The 25,495-nt window shown below is 33.7% G+C and overlaps 1 protein-coding gene across 1 annotated transcript; it reads left to right on the top strand.

Moving 5' to 3' along the window:
- Nucleotides 1-14,542: 14,542 nt before the first annotated feature.
- LOC130807258 (uncharacterized) lies at nucleotides 14,543-24,872 on the top strand. The gene is made up of 7 exons (XM_057672414.1): nucleotides 14,543-14,674; nucleotides 14,938-15,020; nucleotides 22,108-22,834; nucleotides 23,334-23,653; nucleotides 23,910-24,020; nucleotides 24,136-24,303; nucleotides 24,540-24,872. Exons 3-7 carry the CDS (start codon nucleotides 22,141-22,143, stop codon nucleotides 24,684-24,686), a joined length of 1,440 nt encoding a protein of 479 aa, XP_057528397.1. The 5' UTR covers nucleotides 14,543-14,674; nucleotides 14,938-15,020; nucleotides 22,108-22,140; the 3' UTR covers nucleotides 24,687-24,872.
- Nucleotides 24,873-25,495: the final 623 nt, after the last annotated feature.

Here is a 25,495-nt window from a genome sequence, read left to right on the forward strand (position 1 = left end):
TTATATCTCTTTGGTCCATGCTTTATCCAACTCTCATTATGTGCAAATCTAACACTTTTAAATGTAAAGTTAACTTCTGAATGTTTAAATCTTGAATATGATTTTTTTTTTTCTAGAATTTGGGGATACTTTTCCCTTAATATAGATATATTAGAAAATAATTCTCAATCTATGTTGCAGGGAAACTTATTCCCAATATATTGTCCACGTGGCATAATATATTTTTTTTTAAATCTACAATACCAAATCGTCACATGAGATAGCAGTTTACCTTAAAGAGAAAATCGTCATTTCATTCAGCGGTTTACAAACAGAGTAATTTTTTAGTGTATGGGGCAAATCGCCACATGAAGTAGCGGTTTTGTCTGGGTAGCTTTACCATGTAAACAGCCATCTCAGATGCCTATTTTTCTTGTGCCCTTGCAACGCTTTATTTGTTCTTTCAGTTCCCATAAATAGTTAGCACAGCCTGCATTAAACTAGTTCAATACTATCTATTCCATGATAATCAACTAACAACCAACATGATTTGTAAACATTAATTATGAAAATAATGCGCACGATATTACAATCATCGAAAGTGACACAAGAAGTTCAAGACATATAAAACAAAATCTATTAAACTACAATCCCCGCCCCCTTTTACTGCATGCACCATTGGATGAGGATGGTGTAGACTCGTCAGCCTCTGCAATGACATTAAGAGCAAGAACTTGTCTTTGACTAGCACGCTGATATGTAATGATCATATGCGGAGGCGATAGATGTGGAGGAGTGGACACGGAAGCTGGAGAAACATATGGCGACATAGCACCGGACATTGATGGAGATCTAGAAGACCGATCTCGAGTAGATGAACGCCCAGAACCCCTTGAGGACCGACTACTTGATCCTCCAGAAGAGCTATCTCGGTGGCTCAAACCCCGAGAAGAAGGAGTGTGGAACGTCTGATCATCCCCAGTGGTGGGTGGAGTCAGAATGAGATAATCATACCCCGCCTGACTCAATACATCGGTCAATGACGTGTTAATGGAGCCCAGGGTCTGAGTACATAGCCGATACCCCACATCAATGGACAATGTAACAGCCCCGTGCATCGTGTCATTGCATTGTATAAGGACCGATCTTATGCGCTCAGCCTGTATGTAAACAATAAAATGTTGAAAGAATCACATAAAGGTATTACTATATTTTGTGATTGTTTAAAGAAGACGTACCAGTAACGTAGATGTAGGATGGTAATGTGATCCTGGCTGTGCAAATGTGGTTTCATGATGCGTAATATAGAGATTTGCTTTTACCAATACATGTACGCACCCAAGCTCTAACCGGTGTAATTCTCTCTCTAAACTAATCGAGATGCTCGGTCATTCCACACATCTACATGCGATCTATGTCGTATGATGTAGTTCTTGTCCTCAGTCCTCCTATCAATCGCATGTAGTGCAGCTTGAGTGTCACAGGCATCCGGAATAACCTGCTCCAAACCAAATTGACGCATTACACGATCCGAGAGATGTAATTCGACGATGTTAAAGCAAATTAGTGGACAACGCGATCTCCAAATTCCCTGGCCCGATCTACATATGTCTGGCAAAGCCTCCATCTTAGCCGCTGTGTAAGGTTGCCATGTCATCTGTAATAGAAATCAATATACGCGGTAACATGAACAATTTATTCACAACTAATACAAATAATAAATCTTAATAACGTGGTCGTCCCTTTGTCGATCAAGTGAGTCTCGATAGTAGACTAGAGTATGTAGGGAGTGGGACCTCGAAAGATATACGCGAAGCCAGCTGCGAACAAATGAACATTGTGAAGTATCATAAAATAGTGAAATTTGAATTAAACAGGGAATTGATTATTATTACCTTACTACTAAAGGATCCCTCACGTGTCGATGCTGTGAACCTAAGACCGGTTCAAAATCCTCTACGTCATCATCCTGAGCATGTTGCCCAGGGGGTCAAACCATCCGAATGACAGGCCTCCCTAAATGAATATGCTCCCACGACCATATCCTGAAACGATCTCTAAGCCAAGTCTACTTCAACAAGGATCCAGTGATGATCTTTGTCTCCGTGCGGTCTTGAGGGTTTTCTGGCAAAATCCCTAAAAGCTCAAGAACTAAGGCTGGCCAATGTCCCTCTCCATGATCAATGACTGCTAGTCCTTCAACCGGCAGTCCTAGTATAACTGTGACATCTTGTAAAGTAATTGTTGCCTCGCCAACCGTAAGGTGGAATGTATTAGTCTCCGGTCTCCACCTCTCCACTAAAGCAGTGATAAGAGCTCGATCGAGCTCCAAACCCCTACCTAACAACCTATGAATATAAGTAAAACCTGCTAACTTAATTAACTATAAAACTCTGTCATCGACCTGCCAATCCAACGTACTCGCCTGATAGTGCTGGTGAGTAACCGACTGGGAAGTGGAGCCCTCCCACGCACCTAAGCTTCGATGGTTCGTTTGAAGCGTAAGTACTGATGGATCAACTAGGCCCGACATCGTCATTATTCCTGTTATATATATACATTATTATCAGATTGAACATAATGACAAACTAGTATACAAGTAAAAAACATACCTAGTTGAGCTTTGACTATCCCTACGAGGACATGTTTTTCTATTATGACCACTAAATCCACAAATGCCACAAGTGTTCCGAGGACGCGTCATCGATGCATCCATTTTGTTCCTTATCTTGGTTGATCGCTTTCTACATTTAGTTGATGGATCTGGAACAACAGTTGGACCATTCCAAGGAGCACAGCTGAACATGTCTGGAACATGCATAAAGGTCTTCTTATATGTGGATACGTATTCTGTAGTTCGAAACGAAGGGTCCACAAAAGCATCATATGAAATGTTACGAGCTTGACATACTGCAAGAACATGTGAGCATGGTAACTTGAATATGGTTGATTTTTGACAAAAGCATGATGTAGCTGTGAGGTCAACCATGTAACATTTTCCACTTTTTCTTGCTACCCTATTGCCATGACCAGTGGTGACCTCAAATATTCCACGTACTGTGTCATATATCCTAACATCATGAAAGTGAGCTTTTTCAATGTTCTTATCAATCATATCAGTTGGATTCTTGGCATAAACATGTCCATTTTCTAATCTCTTTCTCCCTAAATTCCTCTTTGTTGCAAAGTATTCGTTAAGCCGATAGAATGTCATCCTAACTAATGAAATGATTGGGAGACACCTTGCCCCCTTCATTACGCCATTGAACACTTCAGACATGTTTGTAGTTTTCACTCCATATCGATGGCCACCATCATGAAGCAAAGTCCATTGACGCTTAGGAATAGAACCGTCGACTAAATACTTATATGCTTCCTCATCATACTCTTTAAGGCGATTCATATAGAAATTATATTTTCAAATCTTTGTCTGTTCAGAAGCTTTTCCAAATAAGTTTTTGACTGCTATTTTCTTGAACTTCTTATGGACATCTGAAGCAAGATGTCGATTACAAAATCGATGGAATGCATATGGCTCTTCCCACCCTTTTCAAACTCTGTTCATTGCATGTAAAATTCCTTTGTGACGATTAGATATGACACATAAGCCATCTCTTTTAGTGACATACTGCCTTATACAATCCAAAAACCAACTCCATGTGTCGTTGCTTTCTCCCTCAACAATGGCAAAGGCAAGTGGGAACAACTAAGAGTTTGCATCTACCGCTATAGCGATTATAAGTGTGCCTTTGTACTTTCCATACAAATGTGTCCCATCTATGGAGATAAGGGATCGACAGTAGGAAAAACCCTTAATTGATGATCCAAAAGCCCAAAGAATTCTTTGAAAAATAACTCTGTAGGATCCATTGTTGGTTTGACTTCCCAATGCACCATTGTTCCTCTATTATATTGCATTAACGCCTGCAGGTACTTTGAAAACTCTTCAAAAGACTTATCCCAATCCCCAAAGACTTTGGTTATAGCCTTATTTTTGGCCAACTAAGCTCTCTTGTATGGTATAACGAATCCGTATTTAGTGTTAACAAAATTAACAATTGACTTCACCTTGAAAGCTGGATCAACTCTTATCATATCCACGATGAGATCAGCAACAAAATCAGAAGTAAGGAAGGGATGGTCATCACTGTAATGCCCTGAGCAATCTTGTTTATGACCTTATATCGCACAACCTTAAATGTTCTAGTAGCGCTCATGATAGCTTGCGTCCTCCATTCACAACCTTTCTCCTCCGCATTAGTAGATTGTATAACATACTTTAAAGGCTCCGACTCAATTACACGGAAGTTTCTATTGTTAGATATTGCCCATGCTTTAACATTCTTCTTAAGGTGGTCTAACGAGTTAAACTCTTGCCCTATCCCGAAGTCACCATTTTCAGTCATGGAGCTGTCATTATTCCTGGTCATCCATGCATCAATCAATGTTTGATCAACCTCATCAATTCTAAGCCATTCATGAGATGGAGCACCATCTCTAATCGCTGCATCTAGAGCTTCTCTTTTTTCATCATCCTCCTCTGAATTAGAATCAATATGCTCATTCTCCTTATCTAAAGAGTCAACCTCATTGGCATTACGCCTACCCAAGTGAGTCGTGGAGAAGGTGTGCATTGCACCACAACCAATGGCACATGAATGAGTTGGAAAAGTAAACTCATCTAAATGCTCATTAACGTAATTTGGGTTTGTTAACATTTCTGTAAATGTATCATGGCTTACACTAGGACCTGATTCTGGAAGTTCCATGCTACACATGGCTTCCCTCGCATTACCCAGTTTTGGAACCAATTCAACATACACCTCCATTGCCGTTCCAAGGGCTTAGGATGCCGCATAAGCAAGAGCACTTATGCTTTCATCATTCCTAACCGAAACTAACACATTTTTTCCCGTTACAGGATATTTCATCTCCATTTTAAATTCATAAGAGTTACGATCACAACCAATAACATCATACACTTTGGTAAGAAACACCTCAAAAGTTGTATGTTTTGACAATGGATAACATGACTGAATTTAATCCACCATTATACGCCACATCGGCCTCCTTATGACTAATTTCCCCACCCCAATACACTTTAACGAGAAAATGATCCATTTCTGCACACACAAGCATGTTACTAACATCATGCCACAAACACTTTTTGGTATACAAGCATGAATAAGTGAATTATCAATGACCAACACTAATTAACTTACTTGAAGACAACACTAATAATACTCCTTCCGTTTTTTTAAGTTTGTTCAATTTGAGTTTTTAATACTTATTAAGAAAAACAGAATCTTTTATTGTAGTGGGTATTATTTTAATTAGATAGTGGTGTAAAGTAATGATTGTATTGGAAGCATGAGAGAGAAAATTAAAATAAAACAAAATTCAAAGAACAAAAAAATGAGTGAGAGAGTGAATATACTAGAGAAATAAGGGAGTGAGAGAGAGATATGAGGGTATATTAGGGAAAAAAGATTTCCAAAATGGAAAGTATTCTAAAGTGGATAAACTTTTGAAATTACCCGTTATAGTAAGGTGGACAAACTTAAAAGAACGGAGGGAGTATTATTCAATTTAAGTATAGAAAAACTAATAACATAAATATATGCTAATCACGTTAAATTAAGCTAACAAATTGATGAAATTTTCATTGAAGCATTTCACCAAACACCTAATATGCATACAAAATAAATAATCTAATTCAAGTCTATGGGTGTAAAATCTAAGCTTAACATATAAAATTAGATTATGCAAAAAAAAAAGTAAAAAAATAATTAGGTTGGTTGTCCTACGTGGACAGTACTCAGGGAATTAAATTTTTTCCTCAATGCAAAATGGGAAATATTTATGCCAAAAGCATTATTTAGGGAAAAAGTTCAAATTTGGGTGACATAATTAGGATAAAATTAAGAGCAAGTATTGTATGAGGTTGTTTCACCAGAAGGCCGACAAGTCCATAATTAGTCTATTTCTCTAATTTATCACTTTAAGAATAAGTGATCACTTTAAGGGATTACTCTACAATTATTAAAAGTGATCACTTTAAAACTGTAAATGATCAATTTAAGGATATCTGCCCTTCAAAAAATGATTACTTTCATTAATATACTCAATAATACAACGATAAACAATACACTTGTGAACAAGCTCTCAAGATAGTGATTCTTCAACAATGGATATCACCTATAAACTAATACATTAAAGAAGAAAACTCTTGTGGTATTCTAACCCTAACTTCTCTTGTATATTAGCCTCATTCCCATGCTTCTAAACCTGATTTAGCACCATATATATAGCCCTCATATGTTTAGAATACCCTAGGGCAAGTAGGACTTGATCCCCAAGCAAATGGCCCATGAAACATAAACACGCATCTAGCCTGTTGAAGCCTGCTTGATTGAGACATATGCCACTCGACCGGGTCAAGCGGTGCCTTCAGAAGCCTCTGTCTTACTGCTGCTGTTTTGTGCTTCGTTCGAGCATCCTTCCCCTTGTGCGTTGCCTCATTCAAGGCATATTTCAAGGCTCCTTTGGTACACTTTTATATTGATCAAAATCTTCCTTGCTTGCCCAGCACCCTTTATGCACCTTTGAATTTTTGTTAGGTGTATGGGAACTTTAGTTTATTGGGGACTTTAAGTTTGGACAAAATTAAAATTAAATTTTCTAATTATTTTATAGAAGTACTTACCATTCATGTGGCTTTCATCATTAAAATAAGAAACATTAAAACCAAGGAGTCACATTTGCCTCTATATTTATTCCAGCTTCTTTTTTGCCTTCTACCATCATATTCTATATTTACTTTTTCTATCAAATAAGTTGTAAGTATGTCCTTGTCAATAGGCTTTTGTATAGTGATGGATCATTGCTATTCCACATGTAAGGGCACTGAATTAAAAAAATTGTGTTTGTTTGTTAATTTTAATTTTTATATAATTTTTAGAATTAATATGTATAATTATGTATTATATATTAAAAATTATAAAAACTAGTATATAGTATAAACTATGCTTTAAGATAAATTTGACGTACATGATCACATAGGTATATGTTTAATCTTTAAGAAAATCGTATTTAAAATTTCTTTTCTAAATAAAAAAACAGAAAGATTCTATTTTTAAAATAATATTGTATCTATTTTCTTCGTTTTATTATACTTGTTATACTTTGTTATTTAATCGTTTTAAATTCTTACTATATTAAATACTATTTTTAGCAAAAAAAACTATAAATATTTATTCACCGCCTTATTTTCTATTACTTCCTCCGTTCCATAAATATTAAATTTTTATAATTTTTAGTTATATATAGTTTTAAATATAAACAATCCAACAAACACATTGGATTGCGCAAAAATATGTTTGGTGTAAGTATTTTAACACGGAGAAAATATTAACTTCCACACTCATTTTTGAGGAGTTACAGTTATATTTTTTAATTTTTGAGCAAAATCCTAATATACTTCATAAATAAGCAACTAAAACACAGCGAAGAAACTTGTGAACTAAAGATTTGAAAGAGTAGTAGTTATTTAATGTTGTTAACTGTTGATAGTAGTCTGATCCTTTCTACTATTATTGAGTATTGAGACATGCTCAAGCCTCAATCATGTCAGTGTCCTCATTAAATTGAACATTGTCATGATTTCCTATACGCTTTAAATGTCGTATTTAATGGATTTGATATAACTCAAAAGTTGGTTTACTGTTGCTAGAACTGTGATGAAAGTGACAAAGTGCAAAACTTGTAAAATAGATTTAAGGATCTAATATTTAACTGACCTAATAATTAAATTTGATTTAACTCGACTTGAAAATGATGTTAAAATCACGTAAAAATTAATGTGAAAATAAGATTTGATTTTGAACTGAATCAAAATATTTGATTTGAAATCAATTCGATAATCCGAATGAACACCTTTACTTGTAGCATTACATTACTACTATGTTCTACTTATTTTACATAATTTAAGATTATAATATTTAAACTTTTTCTTCTAAATGATCTAAAGTAAATAAGGGAGAATGATACATATTTACATGTAATAAATTTCATGAATTTCGCTCTTGATTAATGCACTTTCTAGTTATCTTTTTCTATGGGCTCTATATTGTTGGCTTGTTGCAACTTGCAAGTTTTAAGACAATGAAAAAAATTTGAAATTAATAAGCAAATTTAGATGAAAAAAAAAGTAAAAAATAAGTTTTGTTATTAATAGCGGGCCATTACTTAAGCTGAGTCAATAAAATTTAGTCAAGTAATCGGCCGCTGTTACTAACAGGGGGCGTTTGCTTTGACTTTTGTTGACTGTTGTTAAATTTTGATGTTAATGGTCCACTGTTAGTAACAACGGACAATTGTTAAGCTGACTTTATTTGACTCAGCTTTAATAATAGGCCGCTATTAGTAACAGCAAATAAAAATCAATCCTTAGCACTGGGCTGGAGGCGCTTAATTTTGAATGTAAGTTTAACCGAAGCTTATTTATGAATTTTTTTTGTAAAAAATGCTTACTTATTTCTAACTTTCGATAATTGTTGGGTTCGACTTAGAATCCGTTTGGATTGAGAGAAAATAGTAATAGTAAGTCTTGTATGAGATTGTCTCACAGTGAGACGAGCCCATACAAGCAGCCAAATAAATTAGAATTAAAAACTAAACCTAAATTGTTTTTTTTGTTAAATTTTGTTAATAAATTAGAATTAAATTAGTCCATATTAAACTGTCTCATGGTAAGACAGTCTTAATTAATAATTTGCCAAATAATTATGGAAGTACCCTTTATCTTAAGAGTAAATATTTGCCCTAGCTACTCCGGAGTCAATAATGAGGATTATTTCTCTCTCTTGTTCTATTATTCACACCTTTTAGCCTCTTCGGTATTAACTCCTTCCATGTGTAACCATGTCTAACCTCAACACCAAATAAAAATAGTTTCAATTTTCAATTTTCGATTTTCAATTTTTTTATAATTTAATTTTGCATTTACTTATTTATTCTTTTACGAAAAATGACTTGTTGTATAGATAAGAGGTTACTTTAGTATATTTATAGCAAGCACCTGTCGTAGTTGAGATCATTCATGTTTAATTAAAAACTAAATAGATACCCGTGTTATGCACGAAAATTGGAAAAAAAGTTTTGAGTTAATTTTATACTTGTATAAATATTTGTTTTAAATATTATTTACTTTAAAAATTACAAAGAAGGTTATTTGTTAGTGTTTTAAAGATTATATATATATATATATATATATATATATATATATATATATATATATATATATATATATATATATATATATAATCATTTTGAATATTTAAAATTTCTTTTCAATAAAATTATGAAAATAATAAATGGTATAAAAATGTATTATGAATAACTTAAATTCGTTACAATAATTAAATGATTAAAACTAATTCACAATTTTAAAATAAATTTAAAATGATTTATTTTAATAAAGCTTAATTATTTTTTTTTTTTGAATAATTGAAAGATTTTTTCAATTTTTTTGAAAAGAGTCAAAAAAGTTACAAAGTTGGCCTCATTTTAAAGATCTTGAAAAAAAAACCGTTTGTGCAATTTTTTATTTAAAATAAATATTTTTAGATGAAATAATTCATATAGTAAATAGAACTACTTTATTTAAGCAAATAGAAAGTAGATAAGTAGTTTGCAATTGCATGTCACTGAAATTATGAAGTGTGATGCAAATTCATGTCACTTTATCCCAGTTTTCAGACTATGTCACTGTATTCTTATCGATTGGTTGTTCAACGGACAACAAGTCTCTCTTTGATCTCTTTTAGCTAAAGCATATTTAAGTGAGATCTAATATTTATTTTTTCACAACTATATTTTATGAATAAATTTACCGTAAATTTTTTAATAAATTAAAATAAATTTATGTTTTTCTAATAAAGCTTAATTTTTTTGAATAATTTTTTTTTTGAATTTCTTTTGAAAAGAGTCAAAAATATTACGAATTTGATCTCATTTGGTTGAAAAAATATTACCGTTCTTATCATTTTTTTTAACAAAATTATTTATAGGTGAAATTACCCATTTATTAAATAAAGATAATTTTTTAAGCAAATAGAAATAGAAAATAGGCAGGTAGCAATGACATGATCACATGAATTTAGGAAAATGCAGCAATAGGTCACTCTTCGACCTCTTTTAGTAAAAATATACTCAAGTGAAATCTAATATTTATTTATTAATAACTATTTTTTCATGAATAAATTTAATTTAATTTTTTAATAAATCAAATAAATTTATTTTTTTATGATAAAGCTTAATTTTTTTTGAATAATTGAATTTTTTTGAATTATTTTTAAAAAGAGTTAAAAATGTTACAAATTTGGTATCATTTTAAAGATCTTGAAATTTTTTTACCTTTTGTATAATTATTTTTTAAAAAATTATTTATTGGTGAAATTACCCATTTATTAAATAAAACTAATATTTTTAACGCAAATAGGAATAGAAAATAGGCAGGTAACAATGACATGATCACATGAATGTAGGGAAATGTGGCCAAAGGTCAGTGTTCAACTTCTTTTAGCTAAAATACAGTCAAGTGAGATCTTATATTAATTTTTTAATAACTATATTTTCATGAATTAATTTAATTTAATTTAATTTTCTAATAAATTCCAATAAATTTATTTTTTTATGATAAAGCTTAATGTTTTTAAATAATTGAATGATTTTTTTGAACAGTTTTTGAAAAGAGTAAAAAATATTACAAATTCAGTCTCATTTTAAAGATCTTGAAAAAATATTACCGTTCATACAAATTTAAAATAATTACTTATAGGTGAATTTACCCATTCAATTATAAAACTACTTTTTAAAGCAAATAGGAATGTGAAGTAGATAAGTCAATGACATGAATTTGCATATCAGTATAATTATGAAGATATAATTATTTTATAGCTGGTAGCCTGGTACATAATTTTGAAAAATAATTTTTCTATATCAAGCAATTATTTTCTTTATTTCAAGAATAATATTGAAAATAATATTGAAAAATAATATTGGTTTACAAATTTGGTACGTTCTATTTAGCTATATCAAGTTCAAGATGTTATTCTCTTTTACCGATGTAAGTAATTAGGGATGGCAATTCAGTCCGAATCTGATCCTAGTCCGACACGATCCGAGGAAAATAATCCGATTCAAGTCCGAGGGAAAAGTTATCAGACTCTGACTTCGACTTTACTATCTAAGTATGAATTAGAGACGGACCGGAATTTGACCTTATTAAATATCCGACACTGCGACCCGATTCCGATCCTAAAGGAAATCGACTTTGAAATTGACTTTTACCCAATATTTTGTTTCCTTTAAAACTCTAGACGAAACTAATTCAAGCTCTCTCTCATACTAATTGTAATTTTCGATTTTGAAAAACTACTTGGTATTTTTATTTAGATTAATCAATCAACATTTTTTATTTTGTTAAATTGTAGTAGTAGGACTATTTCTCTTATTAAACTTGAATTCAAATTACATATTTTTTTGTTAAATTGTATTGAAAAATATATTATGTTAATTTTGTATGCTTTAAAATCATTAGTACAATATCACAACAATAAAATTTGATAATAATTCGATTCCGCATCCGACTCCGTTGAAGGTCTGAGAGTCCGAGTCGGGGCAAATTTGGAGTATGCATAATCCGATTCCGAGTGGAGGTGGACTGAAAAAGAAGTCCGACTATTATCTGGAGCAAAATCGGAGTATGTATAATTCGAGCCGAATCCAACCCAGTGCCATCCCTATAAGTAATTTGAAAATAATAATGCTTACCAAATCTTCTTCTGTGCGTACTATATTAGAAATAATTTTTACTGCAAATTCATCTGCTACATTAGCATAAAAATAAGAGGGAAAAATTTTTGTTGAAAGTCTGACACATTATAGTTCTATTTCTTCATTGGTAGGCTTTATAGATTAAAATTATTGTGGAGAAATTAGTAAAAATTAAATTATGTGAGTTGTTATGAATGGCGTGACTTGAGTGCACATTTGATGGGTGCATTCATGTGGTGACTCTTGGGATGGAATCCCATAAGTATGTCATTAATGGGTGTGTTAAGTTTTGTCTTAATATTTGTGGTTTATGATGATGATTAAAGTATGAATTAATGAGTTAATCATGGGAGTTATGGGACTTAATGAAGAAGTGTAAAGGTTTAATTCAAGATGCTTTACAATGCAAAGTCGAGCAAAACTGTCAGAAGCTCACTGAAGTGTCGCTCGACCAGCTCGCTCGATCGAGCGAGCTTCAGAATGGGTCGAGCGAACAGACAGAATGTAACCAGAAACTTCTTGTAGCCCGCTCGACCAGGTCGCTCGACCGAGCGAGCCTCTACTTTGGTCGAGCGATGTCTCTGATGCTCATAGAATGCTGTTTTTGACTCTTCAAGTTCTTGGGGATGTTTTATTATCATTTATTCATAGTTTTAATGTACTTAATGTTATTTAGTGAGATCTCTCCTATAAATAGAGAGCTATCATTCACACATAGTAATCATCCACAAAATACACCCCAAGCCAAACACTAGCCTATATCTCTTCTCTATTGTAATTCTCCATATTTGAGAGTTCTTTGAACTCCTTTGATAATATAAGAGATACTACACACCGAACATGATCCTCATACATTCGATCTTGGCAATATTAGAGTTTGAAACACATTGTTCGAACTCTAATATAGCATCGTTCTCATGAGTAATTTTGCTGTAAAAATTGAATTGTTTAAAGTTTTAAAGGATGCCATTTTCATCTTCTCTTTTAACGCTATCTTCTCTTCCCTTCAACTTCAAACCTAACTCTTGAAATATAAATTTTTAATTGTTGAAAGTTTTCAGTTGTCAAATCATTCAAGGCTGCAATAATTAATCAAGAGACGAAATCCGGGATAACTTGATCGTAACTCAAAAGATCTCAAAATAAGCAAGGGGTTGTTTGATAGTTGTTTTGGAAGTGTTGAAAATGAATAAAATAGGAAAATTCATTTTACATCCAAATCATTCCATGTAGTATTGGCCACAGTCCGAGTTGGGCAAGTTTCGATTCCAGTCTCATCCGGCTTCAGTTCCTAAAAATTGAAACTTGATTCGGACTTTTGGGTTCCGTTTCAGGTTTCGGTTCCAAGTGGTTCAGGAGGCGGTTCCTAGTGGTTCAACTCTCGGGTTGGGAGCATCGATGCGATTTTTTTTGCTTTAAATATAATATAAAAATAAAAAATATATAAAATACTTTGTGTACCCCTATAGTTGGTAAAAAATGATAATGCATTCACTTACTACTAGGTAGACGTTGTTTCGTACACATGAAAATATCTTGTGTACACTTATAACTAGTTTCCATGTTTCTGCTTATACCTTTATCCGTACATTCATTATACTTGTGTTATAACAACACGATATTTAATAGCCTTTTTTAAAAGATAATGAGTCGAGCCCTAGCATGTCGTAGTATCTAGTGAGCAATATCCTTTTTAAGTCGATAGTGGTCACATAATTGTTTGTATCTCTTCTTTAATTGTCCTGATCTAAGCCACTTAATCACGTTTCTAATGGACTTTTACAATTACCTAATTTTTTAATACCTACTTGGCAACATAAGTTAATTACATGAGCACAACATTGTATATGTAATATCTACCACTTAGGATGAAACTGAAAAGCAAGTTCTTCATACAAAAATTCAATGCATTCAGTGTTTGTGATCACGTTATCTACAGAACAGGAGAATATCTTATCTAGTAAGTACCATTTTTTACATATCTCTATTAATCTACATTTTATGTTATATTCAGCATGTTTTTCGGACATTAACTCAAAGGCGATAATGTTTTTTGAATAAGCCAATTATGGTCTAGCCGCTGTGCTGTTATATACATTAAGGATCCAAATGTGGGGAACAAACCAAATATCGATTGTTAGGGTAACCCATCAATTGAAAGATTAAAATTTTTCTACTGATTCATAATACTTTTGTTCATATAATTTAATTGTGCAGCTTTAAAAAGTGTTTCTAGTGATCGCTCTACATTATGGTAGCAAAGCTTTTCTTTTGAAATACTCATAAGTCTGGCTTTCACCATGGTTAAATGACATCTTCGCAGTAGTTACGTATCTAGAAAATCATCAATCGTTTCATTACAATTATAATTAAAACGCATACTCATATATAATATATATACGTCTACATATATAAATATATACTAATCTCTAAAACTATTCCTTAATGATATAAATTTCACGGAGTAATTATTTTATTTTGTATGACTACAATTTATAGGATTTGATTTAAAAAAAAGAATTTTTGTTTCCAAAAAATCGGAGATTTTAATTTCCATAAAAATACAGGATTTTTAGCTTAAATACTAAGTTGTTAAATTCTTATGAACGATTATTTTTTATTATATTATTACAGTTTCCAATATTCAATAAATCTAATAATTGATTTCCAAAATATGTTTTATATATACAACGTTTAATATTATTTTTGAAAAATAAATAAAATTGAGGGAATCTTCACAAAAAGCGATAAGTTGAAACCGAACATTGTTAACCTTCCCTCTTTTCTTCTCTCTTCTTTCTCTTTTTCTTTTTCATCGTCAAGGATCATCCAATTTTTGCCCATCAATTAATTTTTGGTGTGTTTTTTCTGTTTTTCTTCTTTTTTTATCAACTAGGTCCTTTTTATTTTCCATCAATTGCTTCAAAAAGGATTCCAATTTCAATTTTGATCATAGATTTTATTTCTTTTTTTCATCTATTTTTATTTAATTATACCCTCCATTTTTAAGATTAATTGTTGTTTTTTTCAATTTGATTTTCTGGGTTAATTTCCCTTTAAACTTCATGTTACGAGCTTTAATTTTTTGGGTTAATCTAATGGGATATTTTTGATTTGCAGGAATTTAATTGTTTGCCGACTGTAATTCTCATCAAAAATCAAAGTTATTAACTTTTGTTTTTGATTTATTGTATGATACCAAGGTAAAATCTACTTTTGTTTTTATCGTTATAATTTCTTAGCTTATATTCTGCATTTTTTTTAAATTTTTTTCATAAATTTTTATTTTTTCCCTTAATATTGATGTAATGTTGAGCGATGACTTATGTATTTATTTTATTTTATAAAATAAAATAATTGGTAAATTATATGCATCTTATTCAATCAAATATATGATAATAAGATGGAAAAAGTTACAAAATTAATGCATGAATTTTTGTATTTGATAAATGTTAATGTTATTTGCAGCTTAGTTCAATAATATGGTTAAACAATATAGCTGAAATGAAAGCCTCAGCGAGGTTCAACATTAAAAAACAAAATGAAAACATTAAACAAAGATGAACATAAGTGTTTATGAGGTATCTTGGATATCTTTCCCTCAAATGTAGTTTTGTTATAAATGATTCAACAATGCAGGTATACCAAACCTCCCCTTATCTTGAGAACAATTCTCTCAAGATCACAAAATGCTAATTCTATGAAGAGCACTCTCAAATTTCAACAAAGAATAGTTATCTCAACAATATGTGTTTGTGGTGCTTTGTTCTATGAATGATGCTCCCTTTTATAGAGGAAGGAAAGCATCATTCTTAGAACCACACTCAATGCACCATCAAAGCACAATTAACACCCTACAATTAATATACATTAATCTTAGCAATGAGACACCCTCTTAACGCATATTAAACATCAACAATAAACCTAGTAATAAACATAGAAATAATGCCTACTATTATTCCTAGATTAATTGCCGCACAATACACCTTTCAATGCCTTAAACCGTGCATTGAACAGTCCAAAGTAGCATCCTAGGCAATGTGCTCGAACAAGGCATTAAAGTGCTCAAACAAGCACATAGTTCAGAAAGCTTCAGTTGGTCTCTGATCATGCTGCTTGAACGAGGCACTATTGTGCTTGAACGAGCAGCCCCCTGCGGCACCACTGACTTCATTTTACTTGTTGCCTTGAGCGAGCAACCTCATTCCCATGCCTTGCCTCGTTCAAGGTATGGTTTCTACACACTTAGTGAAGCCTCAAACACCCAACGTTTATCACTTCATGTATCGTTCCAAATCTTAATCCACTCACACTCGTCGCAACTTCACCATCCTCCTCCAATGTACATGATAAAGCATGTTTGATAATATGATTAAAATTTAACATCATTGTTAAGATTATTGGCACTTGTTTTAACAATCATCCCCTTAAGTCCAATACTCTTATCATTCTCAAATATAACTCTCTTTGACTCGAACACATCACCATCAAAACTTTTGTGGCCTTGGCTACCACACCCAACTTCTAACTCATACAAATTCCTCTTACTCCTTAAACCTTTCATAAGCACAAGGCTCCCTCTAATGACTTTCAAAAACCCTCCACTTGCTTTAAAAGTGCATCCCTTACTATCTAACCTAACCAATAAAATAACGTTCCTCTCAAACTTAGGCACAAACCTTACATCACCATTTTTTTTTGACACCTCTTCAATACCTTTTACTTTCACCTCTTCATCATTTGGTAAAGTAACGAGGCCATTATCACCATAACTAAGCTTAGTAAAATTTTCCTTTTCACAACAAATGTTAAACGAGAAACCAAAGTCTATTATCCATCCCTTACTATGAACCACTCCCCCATCAATTAATAGAGCCCCATCATAGTCATCATCACCAACAAATCCTAGAGCGGCACTCCCGCTACTCTCACTCTCATGTCTTCCCCTATCCCTTAAGCTTTTCATTCTCATAAGGTCCTCTTTAAATTCCTTGCACATTATTTGTATGTGCCCTTTCTTTTTACAATAGTAACACTCTTTGTCACTATGGCCACCCTTCCCATGAGACTTACCCCTTCCTTGATATCCCTTTTCTTTGGTTGTTCTCCCTCTATTAGAACCCTCACTATACAAGCCATCCCAAACACTCTTTTTTTCTTCCCCCTCTTTTCTCACCATGAAGCTATTATTTTCTCTCAACGTCGCCAATGCTTGATTAATAGTGATAGAATCCCTACCTGTGAGCAATGTTTGGACTATGTTTCTGTAGTCCTTGGGAAGTGAAGCCAATAGGAGTAAGGCTTGCTCCTCATCCGTCAATTTTTCATCCGCATTCAACAATTGGCACACCAACTTGTTGAATGTGTTAATGTGGTCTTGCATTGTTATATCTTCATCCTTCATGAGTTGATACAACTCTAACCTCAAGAAAAGTTTATTAGTTTATGAGTTGATTTCGGGTGCAATGACAAGTCGGATTGTGCTAATCACCTTTTTCCTCATTTGTGTCCATTTTGCTTCTTCTACATTATTTGGTCTCTCCTTTAATAGCGCAACATCGATGCCTTGTTGCATCAAATAATTCTCCACGGAGCTTTTCCATATTGCAAAATTGATTTTTCCATTAAACAATTGAATACAGAATTTTCCCCCTTCACTCATGATGTTTTTCTTGTTCTTTTAACCTCACTTTCTCACACCAAATAGCCCAAGACGCACTCCCCGCTCTGATACCAATTGAAATGAAAGCCTCAACGAGGTTCATCAATGAAAAACAAAATGAAAACAATGAACAAAGATGAACACAATTTTTTATGAGGTATCTTAGATACCCCTCCTCAAATGTGGTTTTACTATAAATGATTCAATAATGCAAGTATAATAAACCTTCCCTTATCTTGAGAACAGTTCTCTCAAGATCACAAAATGCTAATTCTATGAAGAACACTCTCAAGTTTCAGCAAAGAATAGCTCTCTCAACAATATGTGTTTGTGGTGCTTTGTTCTATGAATGATGCTCCCTTTTATAGAGGAAGAAAAGCATCATTCTTAGAACCACACTCAATGCACCATCAAAGCACAATTAACATCCTACAATTAACATACATTTGAAATGTATGCCTTAAAGAGGTTCAACAATGAAAAACAAGATGAAAATCAAATGAATAATTAATACAAGTGTTTATTGAGATATCTTGGATACCTCCCCTCAAACGTAGTTTTATTATAAATGATTCTACAATACAAGTATAATAAACGTCACCTTATCTTGAGAAGAATTCTCTCAAGATCACAATGTTCGAACAATGTAAGAACACTCTCAAGTTTCTAACGATGCAATAGACTGCTCTCAATATGCGTGTTTGTGGTGATTTGTTCTATGCATTATGTATCCATTCATAGCGAAAGAATACGTCATTCAAGAACCACATCATTACTCACTATTAATCCACACAATAAACATTAACATTAACCATCACTATAAGTATGACAATAACCAACAATAAACATAGCAATCAAACAAGGAATACTATGCTCCATCAATGCCATACTGTAGCTCAAATGTCCCAAAAAGAATCCTAGGCAAAGTGCTTGAACGGGCACCCCATGTGCTCCAACGAGCACTTAGTTTAGAACCCACTGTTTGATGCAGCTCAATGTGCTCGAACGATAGGAGCACACCTCTCCAGCCCACTTCTGACTTTGTTTTTGTGTTGCCTTGTTCGAGCAACCTTCATACCATGCCTTGCCTTGTTGAAAGCATGGCCTCATTTGCCTCACATTAAGCTTCTCATCGATCGTTCCAAACCTTATTTCACTCACATACGACAGATCCTCAACGTTCCTCTCAAAAGTACAAGCTAAGGCATGTTCGATTAAGTGGCTGAATTTATCATCGTTATTAAGTTTTTTAGCACTTGCATTAACAATCTCCCCCCAGTCCAAAACTCTTATCATCCTCAAAAGTAACTCTCTTTGACCCAAACACACCATCATCAACACCTTTGTGGTCTAGGCTACCACAACTGACTTGTATAAGTTCCTCTTACTCCTTTTAACCTTGATAAGCACAAGGCTCCCTTTAATGACTTTCAAGACCCCTCCACTTGCTTTGAAAGTGCATCCCTTACTATCTAATCTACCCAATAAAATAAGGTCCCTCTCAAACTTAGGTACATATATTACATCACCAAGTCTTCTCTTTAACCCCTCTATGTGTCTCAATTTCAACCTCACTAAGACCTTCTGCTTTCACCTTTTCATCATTTGGTAAAGTAACAAGGCCATTATCACCATAACTAAGCTTAGTAAATTTTTCTTTTTCACAACAAATGTGAAATGAGCAACTGTAGTCTATTACCCATCCCTTATTATGAATCACTCCCCATCAACTGATAGAGCCCCATCATAGTCATCATCACCAACAAAGCCTAGAGCGGCACTCTCGCTACTCTCATTCTCATTTCTCCCACCATCCTTTAAGCTTTTCATCCTTTTAAGGTTCTCTTTAAATTCCTTGCACATCGTTTGTATGTGCGCCTTCTTCTTACAATAGTGACACTCTTTGTCACTAAGGTCACCCCTCCCATGAGACTTTCCCCTTCCTTGATATCCCTTTTCCTTTGTTTTCCCTCTATTAGAACCCTCACTAAACAAGCCATCCCCAACACTCTTCTTTTCTTCCCTATCTCTTCTCACCATGAATTTATCATTCTCTCTCAACCCCGCCTATGCTGACCAAGAGTGATAGAATCCCTACCTATGAGCAATGTTTGGACTATGTTTTAATAGTCCTTGGAAAGTGAAGCCAATAGGAGTAAGGCTTGCCCCTCATCCGTCAATTTCTCATTTGCATTCAACAATTGGCACATCAACTTGTTAAATGTGTTAATGTGGTCTTGCATTGTTGTATCCTCATCCTTCATGAGTTGATACAACTCCCACCTTAAGCAAAGTTTATTATATGGATTTGGAAGCATACACCGTATGTAATTTTCCCGACAGCTTACAGGGATTGGTCTTTTTCAAGCAGTGATACTTGATTTCGGGTGCAATGACAATTCGGATTGTGCTTACCGCCTTCTTCCTCATTTGTGTCCATTTTGCCTCTTCTACATTATTTGGTCTTTCCTTCAATAGTGCATCATCGATCCCTTGTTTCACCAAATAATTCTTTATGAAGCTTTTTTATATTACGAAATTGATTTTCCCATCAAACAGTTAATACAGAATTTTCCCCCTTCACTCATGATGGTTTTCTTGTTTTTTTAACCTCACTTTCTCACCAAATAGCCCAAGACGCACTCCCGCTCTAATACCAATCAAAATGCAAGCCTTAAAGAGGTTCAATAATGAAAAACAAGATGAAAATCAAATGAAAAATGAATACAAGTGTTTATTGAGGTATCTTGGATACTTCCTTCGCAAATGTAGTTTTATTATAAATGATTCAGCAATAGAAGTGTAATAAACCTCACCTTATCTTGAGAATAATTCTTTCAAAATCACAAATGCTAGAGTTAAGTAAGAACACTCTCAAGTTTCTAAAAATGCAATAGACTACTCTTAATATGTGTATTTGTGGTGATTTGTTCCATGAATGATGTATCCTTTTATAGAGGAAATATACATCATTCAAGAACCACATCATTATTCACCATTAATCCACACAATAAACATCAACATTAACCATCACAATAAGTATGATAATAACCAACAATAAACATAGCAATTAAACAAGGAATACTATGCTCTATCAATGCCATACCATAGTTCAAACGTCCCAAAAAGAATTCTAGGCGAAGTGCTCGAACGAGCACTCAGTTCAGAACTCACTGTTTGATGCAGCTCAATGTGCTTGAACGAGCACTTTAGTGCCTTGAACGAGCACCTCTCTGGCCCACTTCTGACTTTGTTTTCGTGTTGCCTTGTTCGAGCAACCTTCATACCATGCCTAGCCTTGTTCAAGGTATGGTTTCACCCTTTAGTGAAGTCTCATTTGCCTCACATCAAGCACCTCATCGATCGTTCCAAACCTTAATTCACTCACATACGACACATCCTCAACGTTCCTCTTCAAAGTACAACCTAAGGCATGTTCGATTAAGTGGCTGAATTTATCATCATTATTAAGTGTTTTGGCATTTGCATTATGAACATTAATCTTAGCAATAAAATACCCTCTTAATGCATATTAAACATCAACAATAAACCAAGTAATAAACATAGAAATAATACCCACCATTATTCTTAGATTAATTGCCCCACAGTACATCCTTTCAATGCCTTAAACCGTGCATTGAACAGTCCAAAATAACATCTTAGGCAATGTGCTCGAACAAGGCATTAAAGTGCTCGAACAAGTACATAGTTCAGAAAGCTTTTGTTGGTCTCTGATCATGCTGCTCGAACGAGGCATTATTGTACTCGAACAAGCAAGCCCTTGTGGCACCACTGACTTCATTTTACTTGTTGCCTCGAGCGAACAACCTCTTTCCCATGCCTTACTTTGTTCAAGGCATAATTCCTACACACTTAGTGAAGCCTCAAACGCCCCACGTTTATCACTTCATCAATCGTTCCAAATCTTAATCCACTCACACTCGTCCCACCTTCACCATCCTCCTCCAATGTACATGATAAATCATGTTCGATAATATGATTAAAGTTAACGTTATTGTTAAAACTATTGGCACTTGCGTTAACAATAGCTTAGGTTATAATTCATAGTTGGAGGACCTAATCACCTTTTGAAAGTTTATTTGAACTAGTGTAACATGATTGCCAGTTAAATATTTTATTGGATTCGCGATTCGCTCAAAATGACTGTAAAATAGCCCAAAACCGACAACAAGTCGCCTTTTTTTTTATTCGCGATTCGCAAGGAGATTAGTCAATCATGTGACAATGATTTGAACCTTTTAATCATAACTATGCGATCTTGTTGATTTAGGTTAGAGTGTATTTTGAACTTTGAAGATTTAGTTTGATTCCCTTATTGTGTATATTTGGGTCAATCTAAGTTATGAAGTTGCATTGCAAGCTTAAGGATTAAGGGTAGTTGCATATCTTATATATTAAATTACTGGAATTTTATAAAGCAAGTACTATTTACACTCTTCAAAATAATTTGAATATGGACGAATTGATTGATAACTTAACAAGATTGCCATGGTTTTATATTACATTATAGCTAAGAAGTGTTATTTTTCTGATTATTTATTAAGTCCTTCAACTGTAATGTGTAAAATTTGGCTGACATGTTATTTTTTTTCTCTCGTGTCGAACAGTTATAGCAATTGTAATAACTTCATTGGTCGAACATGAATGAAAGTGATATGTGGTGTAGTAGCCACCAAGTTCTTGATTCAGCAAATGGACAGCAAGTTCAGAATCATCTCCAACCTGAACCCTGCATTCTTTTGGGAAGCACATCTAATTTTGTCCAGTCTCATGCAAATCAGGTTTTACCTCCAACTGGTAGTATGAACAACTATGATATCCATCATTTTCCTGAGCATGTTGTTAGGCCAGCTTTTTATGCGACGACACAGTATACTCCACCTACTCGTCCTGCAACAAATCAGCATGACCTCTTCAATGTATACATGGATCTATCCTCTGGACCTAGGGTGTTTCCCGTTCCACTTAACCATAGATTTGTGGACCATTTACCATCTTCAAGCAATTATGGAGGGAATGTTTTCCATTTAAATGAAGGTGTTAGAGAGTTGTGCAAGAGAAAAGGTACTGAGGGCAGCCTTGGAAATTTTCAACATTTTGGTGTTTCTGCTGGACCTAGTAGTTCTCCAGCTACTCCTATGGCTTGCTATCATTTTCATTATGGGCTTGCTTCCGAAGCTCCAGCCCCCTTGCCTGATTATAGAGGTCATGGCCTACATATGGCACAAAACTACAATCATTATCTTCAAGGAGATATTGGAGCTCAGTCCTTCCATCCATCCAATATTGGCGGTTTGCCGCGGAATGGACCTCCCATTTTTTCTTATTTTCAAGGTAATATTATTATTTTAGTTGATATTATTATGATAACACACCCATCAAAATGGAAGATTTTCTTAAAGAAGAGATAGAGAAGAGTGGGGATATTTACACAATGACTTAGACAATATATACTTTCACACAATATTTGAAAATTCTCGGTTAGACTTTGTATTTAGAGTTTTCCTTTTTTGTTAGTTGAATTTCAAGGTGTGAATTCTTGAGCTGCTGGTGCAGTAGTTTTTTAATTATTATTTGGAATGCAATATATAGTTATGATTTGCAAAGTTAACACATGGTCATAGAATGCACACGCAATGATGTAGACAACAGACAAAATTTTTAATTTTTCAGTTACATTTGAGATTTTAGAGACTATAAGGTGAATTTTTGAGATATTCGTGGTAAAAAGCGAAGAAGTTTTATTTTTCTTTTCCTTTCATTTTTAGCTATATGGAATTCAATATATAGTTATGATTTCTGAAGTTAACTTTTGCTTTCATGATTCATCAAGTGAACAATATACATGGAGGCTCTACAAGTTTCTTGCACTCCCCCCCTGTTCAACAACATCACAATTTTCTTCCACTGCATAATATGCAAGATGTGAGAGGTGATGGTGTCACTTGCTATCCTCTTTTTTCGGGAGCTCCTAGTAGATTCTCACCAAATGATGGTATGCAGCATGATGTATCATCTATATTGCAACATAATACAGAACAAGCAAGCCGACCAACTGGCCTTAGAATTTATCGTTCTCAAGGAAGAAGTCTTGCGCCTGATGCAGCTTCAAGACGGCGTGATCTTCCTCGTTTGAGGAATCTTCTAGTAGATGTAAGTTCCTCTTCAGAAATTTGTTCTTTATTGCTCTGGGTTCTATAGAAATGCAACTGTGTAAATTGTAAATGAGTACTACAATGAACCCTATTTAGATATATGCTTTAATGTAGGATGTCTGATGTCTCTCCATCATTAAAATGTTAATAATTTATCATTTACAATTAATTTTTGTGCTATAATTTATTCTATGAATTTTATTCTAGCTAAAAGTTATTTGTTTATAATGTTGATGACTGTCTATTGCTTGCAGAGAGTTGCACTTCTTGAATTTCCCACCTCTTATGAAGTGGACTATGATGTAGAGAGCTTTATTGATCATCATAGGCAGATGCGTTTAGACATTGACAACATGTCTTATGAAGTGAGTATTTGATATTAATCTTTATCACATCTATCACTGGTCATTGCAGTCATAGATGTGTTCTTGTATGTGCATTGAAAATAATCATATAATAACACTTTTTCTTTTAATGCAGGATCTTCTTGCTTTGAGTGAACAAATAGGAAATGTAAATACTGGGTTGTTTGAGGACGACATATCATCTCATCTAAAAATCAGACGTTTTAAGTTTAATGCACCTACTATCAATCTGGAGGACCTGCCATGTACTGATCAAAACAATGAATCATGTACTATTTGCTTGGTAAATTTCTATTCTGTTTCCACAACTTATCCTTTTTTTCTTTTTGGGTTCTTTGTGATATAAATTAGCATATAACTACCAGGGCCATGTGTTTAGAAAAGAATTAAGATAGAGGGGGGATCCAACAAAATCTTTTTCAGATGGTCCATTCTGGTTATTACTAGTAAATGTTACTTTAGCCTTGTAAACTAGAATGAGCATTTTTTATTCATTGTTTACGGGTTTTCGAATTGCAGGACGAATATGAACATGATGATAAGCTTGGAAGTCTGAAGTGTGGACATGAGTATCATGTAGATTGCTTGAAGAAATGGCTGCTCCTGAAGAATGTGTGCCCAATCTGTAAATCGTGTGCATTGCCTGTGGGTGACAAGAAGAAATAATGATCAAAATTCGTGTTTTGATTAAACGAAATAAAAAAGCTTACCTATTTGCTTTGTCGAAGTAGCCTTATATATAGGTATACACACGCACGCACGTATATTTAACTTTTTATGAAATTCAATGTGTTATTTTGATCATTTATATACTGAATTATACGCTTCTAAAAATTATAAAAAGTTAATATATATATATATTGTATATAGGATTTGGATCATGTGAAAACCAATTAAAATGGTGAAAACTAAACACAGTGCTGAAATGTGGTGACTCGAACAGAGTGAACTCCGTGGGGCGCGGAGTAGGTTCTGTCTCAGTTACACGGCTCGCGTAATGGCGGTTTCTTGGCACGTTTTTGGCCGGTTACTCTTAGTTATTGACGGTTTTTTGTATTTTCTTAACCCTAATTTCTTTTTATTATTATGAGGTATATTATATAAAGGCCCCATGTAATTAGAATTAGAATAGGATGCAATGCAAAACACAAAGTGAGGAAAACTAAGAGAGAAAAAGCTTGGAGAGCCATTGTTGTGGTTTCTCGTGTTCATCTTTAATCTCCCGGTTTATAGTGAAAAGTTTATTCTCGGTGCCGGTGGATGTAGCTATCACGTTGATAGTGAACCACGTTAATTTCTCGGTGTGATTTTCTTTATTGTTTGTTTGAATCTTTATTGTTTCATTATTGTTTTCGATCTTTGCTTCCGCTGTCGCACAACACACAGGGGTACATAAAAACTCAAATGGAGTACATATTTGGGTGACAGTTTTGTAAATAATTAGACATTTGCTAAATAGTGTACATATATGCTTA

The sequence above is a fragment of the Amaranthus tricolor genome, chromosome 3 (assembly GCF_026212465.1).
Source record: "Amaranthus tricolor cultivar Red isolate AtriRed21 chromosome 3, ASM2621246v1, whole genome shotgun sequence".
Taxonomy (NCBI): Eukaryota; Viridiplantae; Streptophyta; class Magnoliopsida; order Caryophyllales; family Amaranthaceae; genus Amaranthus; species Amaranthus tricolor.

Excerpts from the sequence above, each read along its gene's own strand:
- LOC130807258 (XM_057672414.1), top strand. The coding sequence starts at position 22,141 with ATGAATGAAAGTGATATGTGGTGTAGTAGCCACCAAGTTCTTGATTCA. Across the intron at positions 22,835-23,333 it reads CATTTTTTCTTATTTTCAAG|TGAACAATATACATGGAGGC; the intron begins GTAATATTATTA and ends TGATTCATCAAG. Across the intron at positions 24,304-24,539 it reads AATCATGTACTATTTGCTTG|GACGAATATGAACATGATGA; the intron begins GTAAATTTCTAT and ends TTCGAATTGCAG.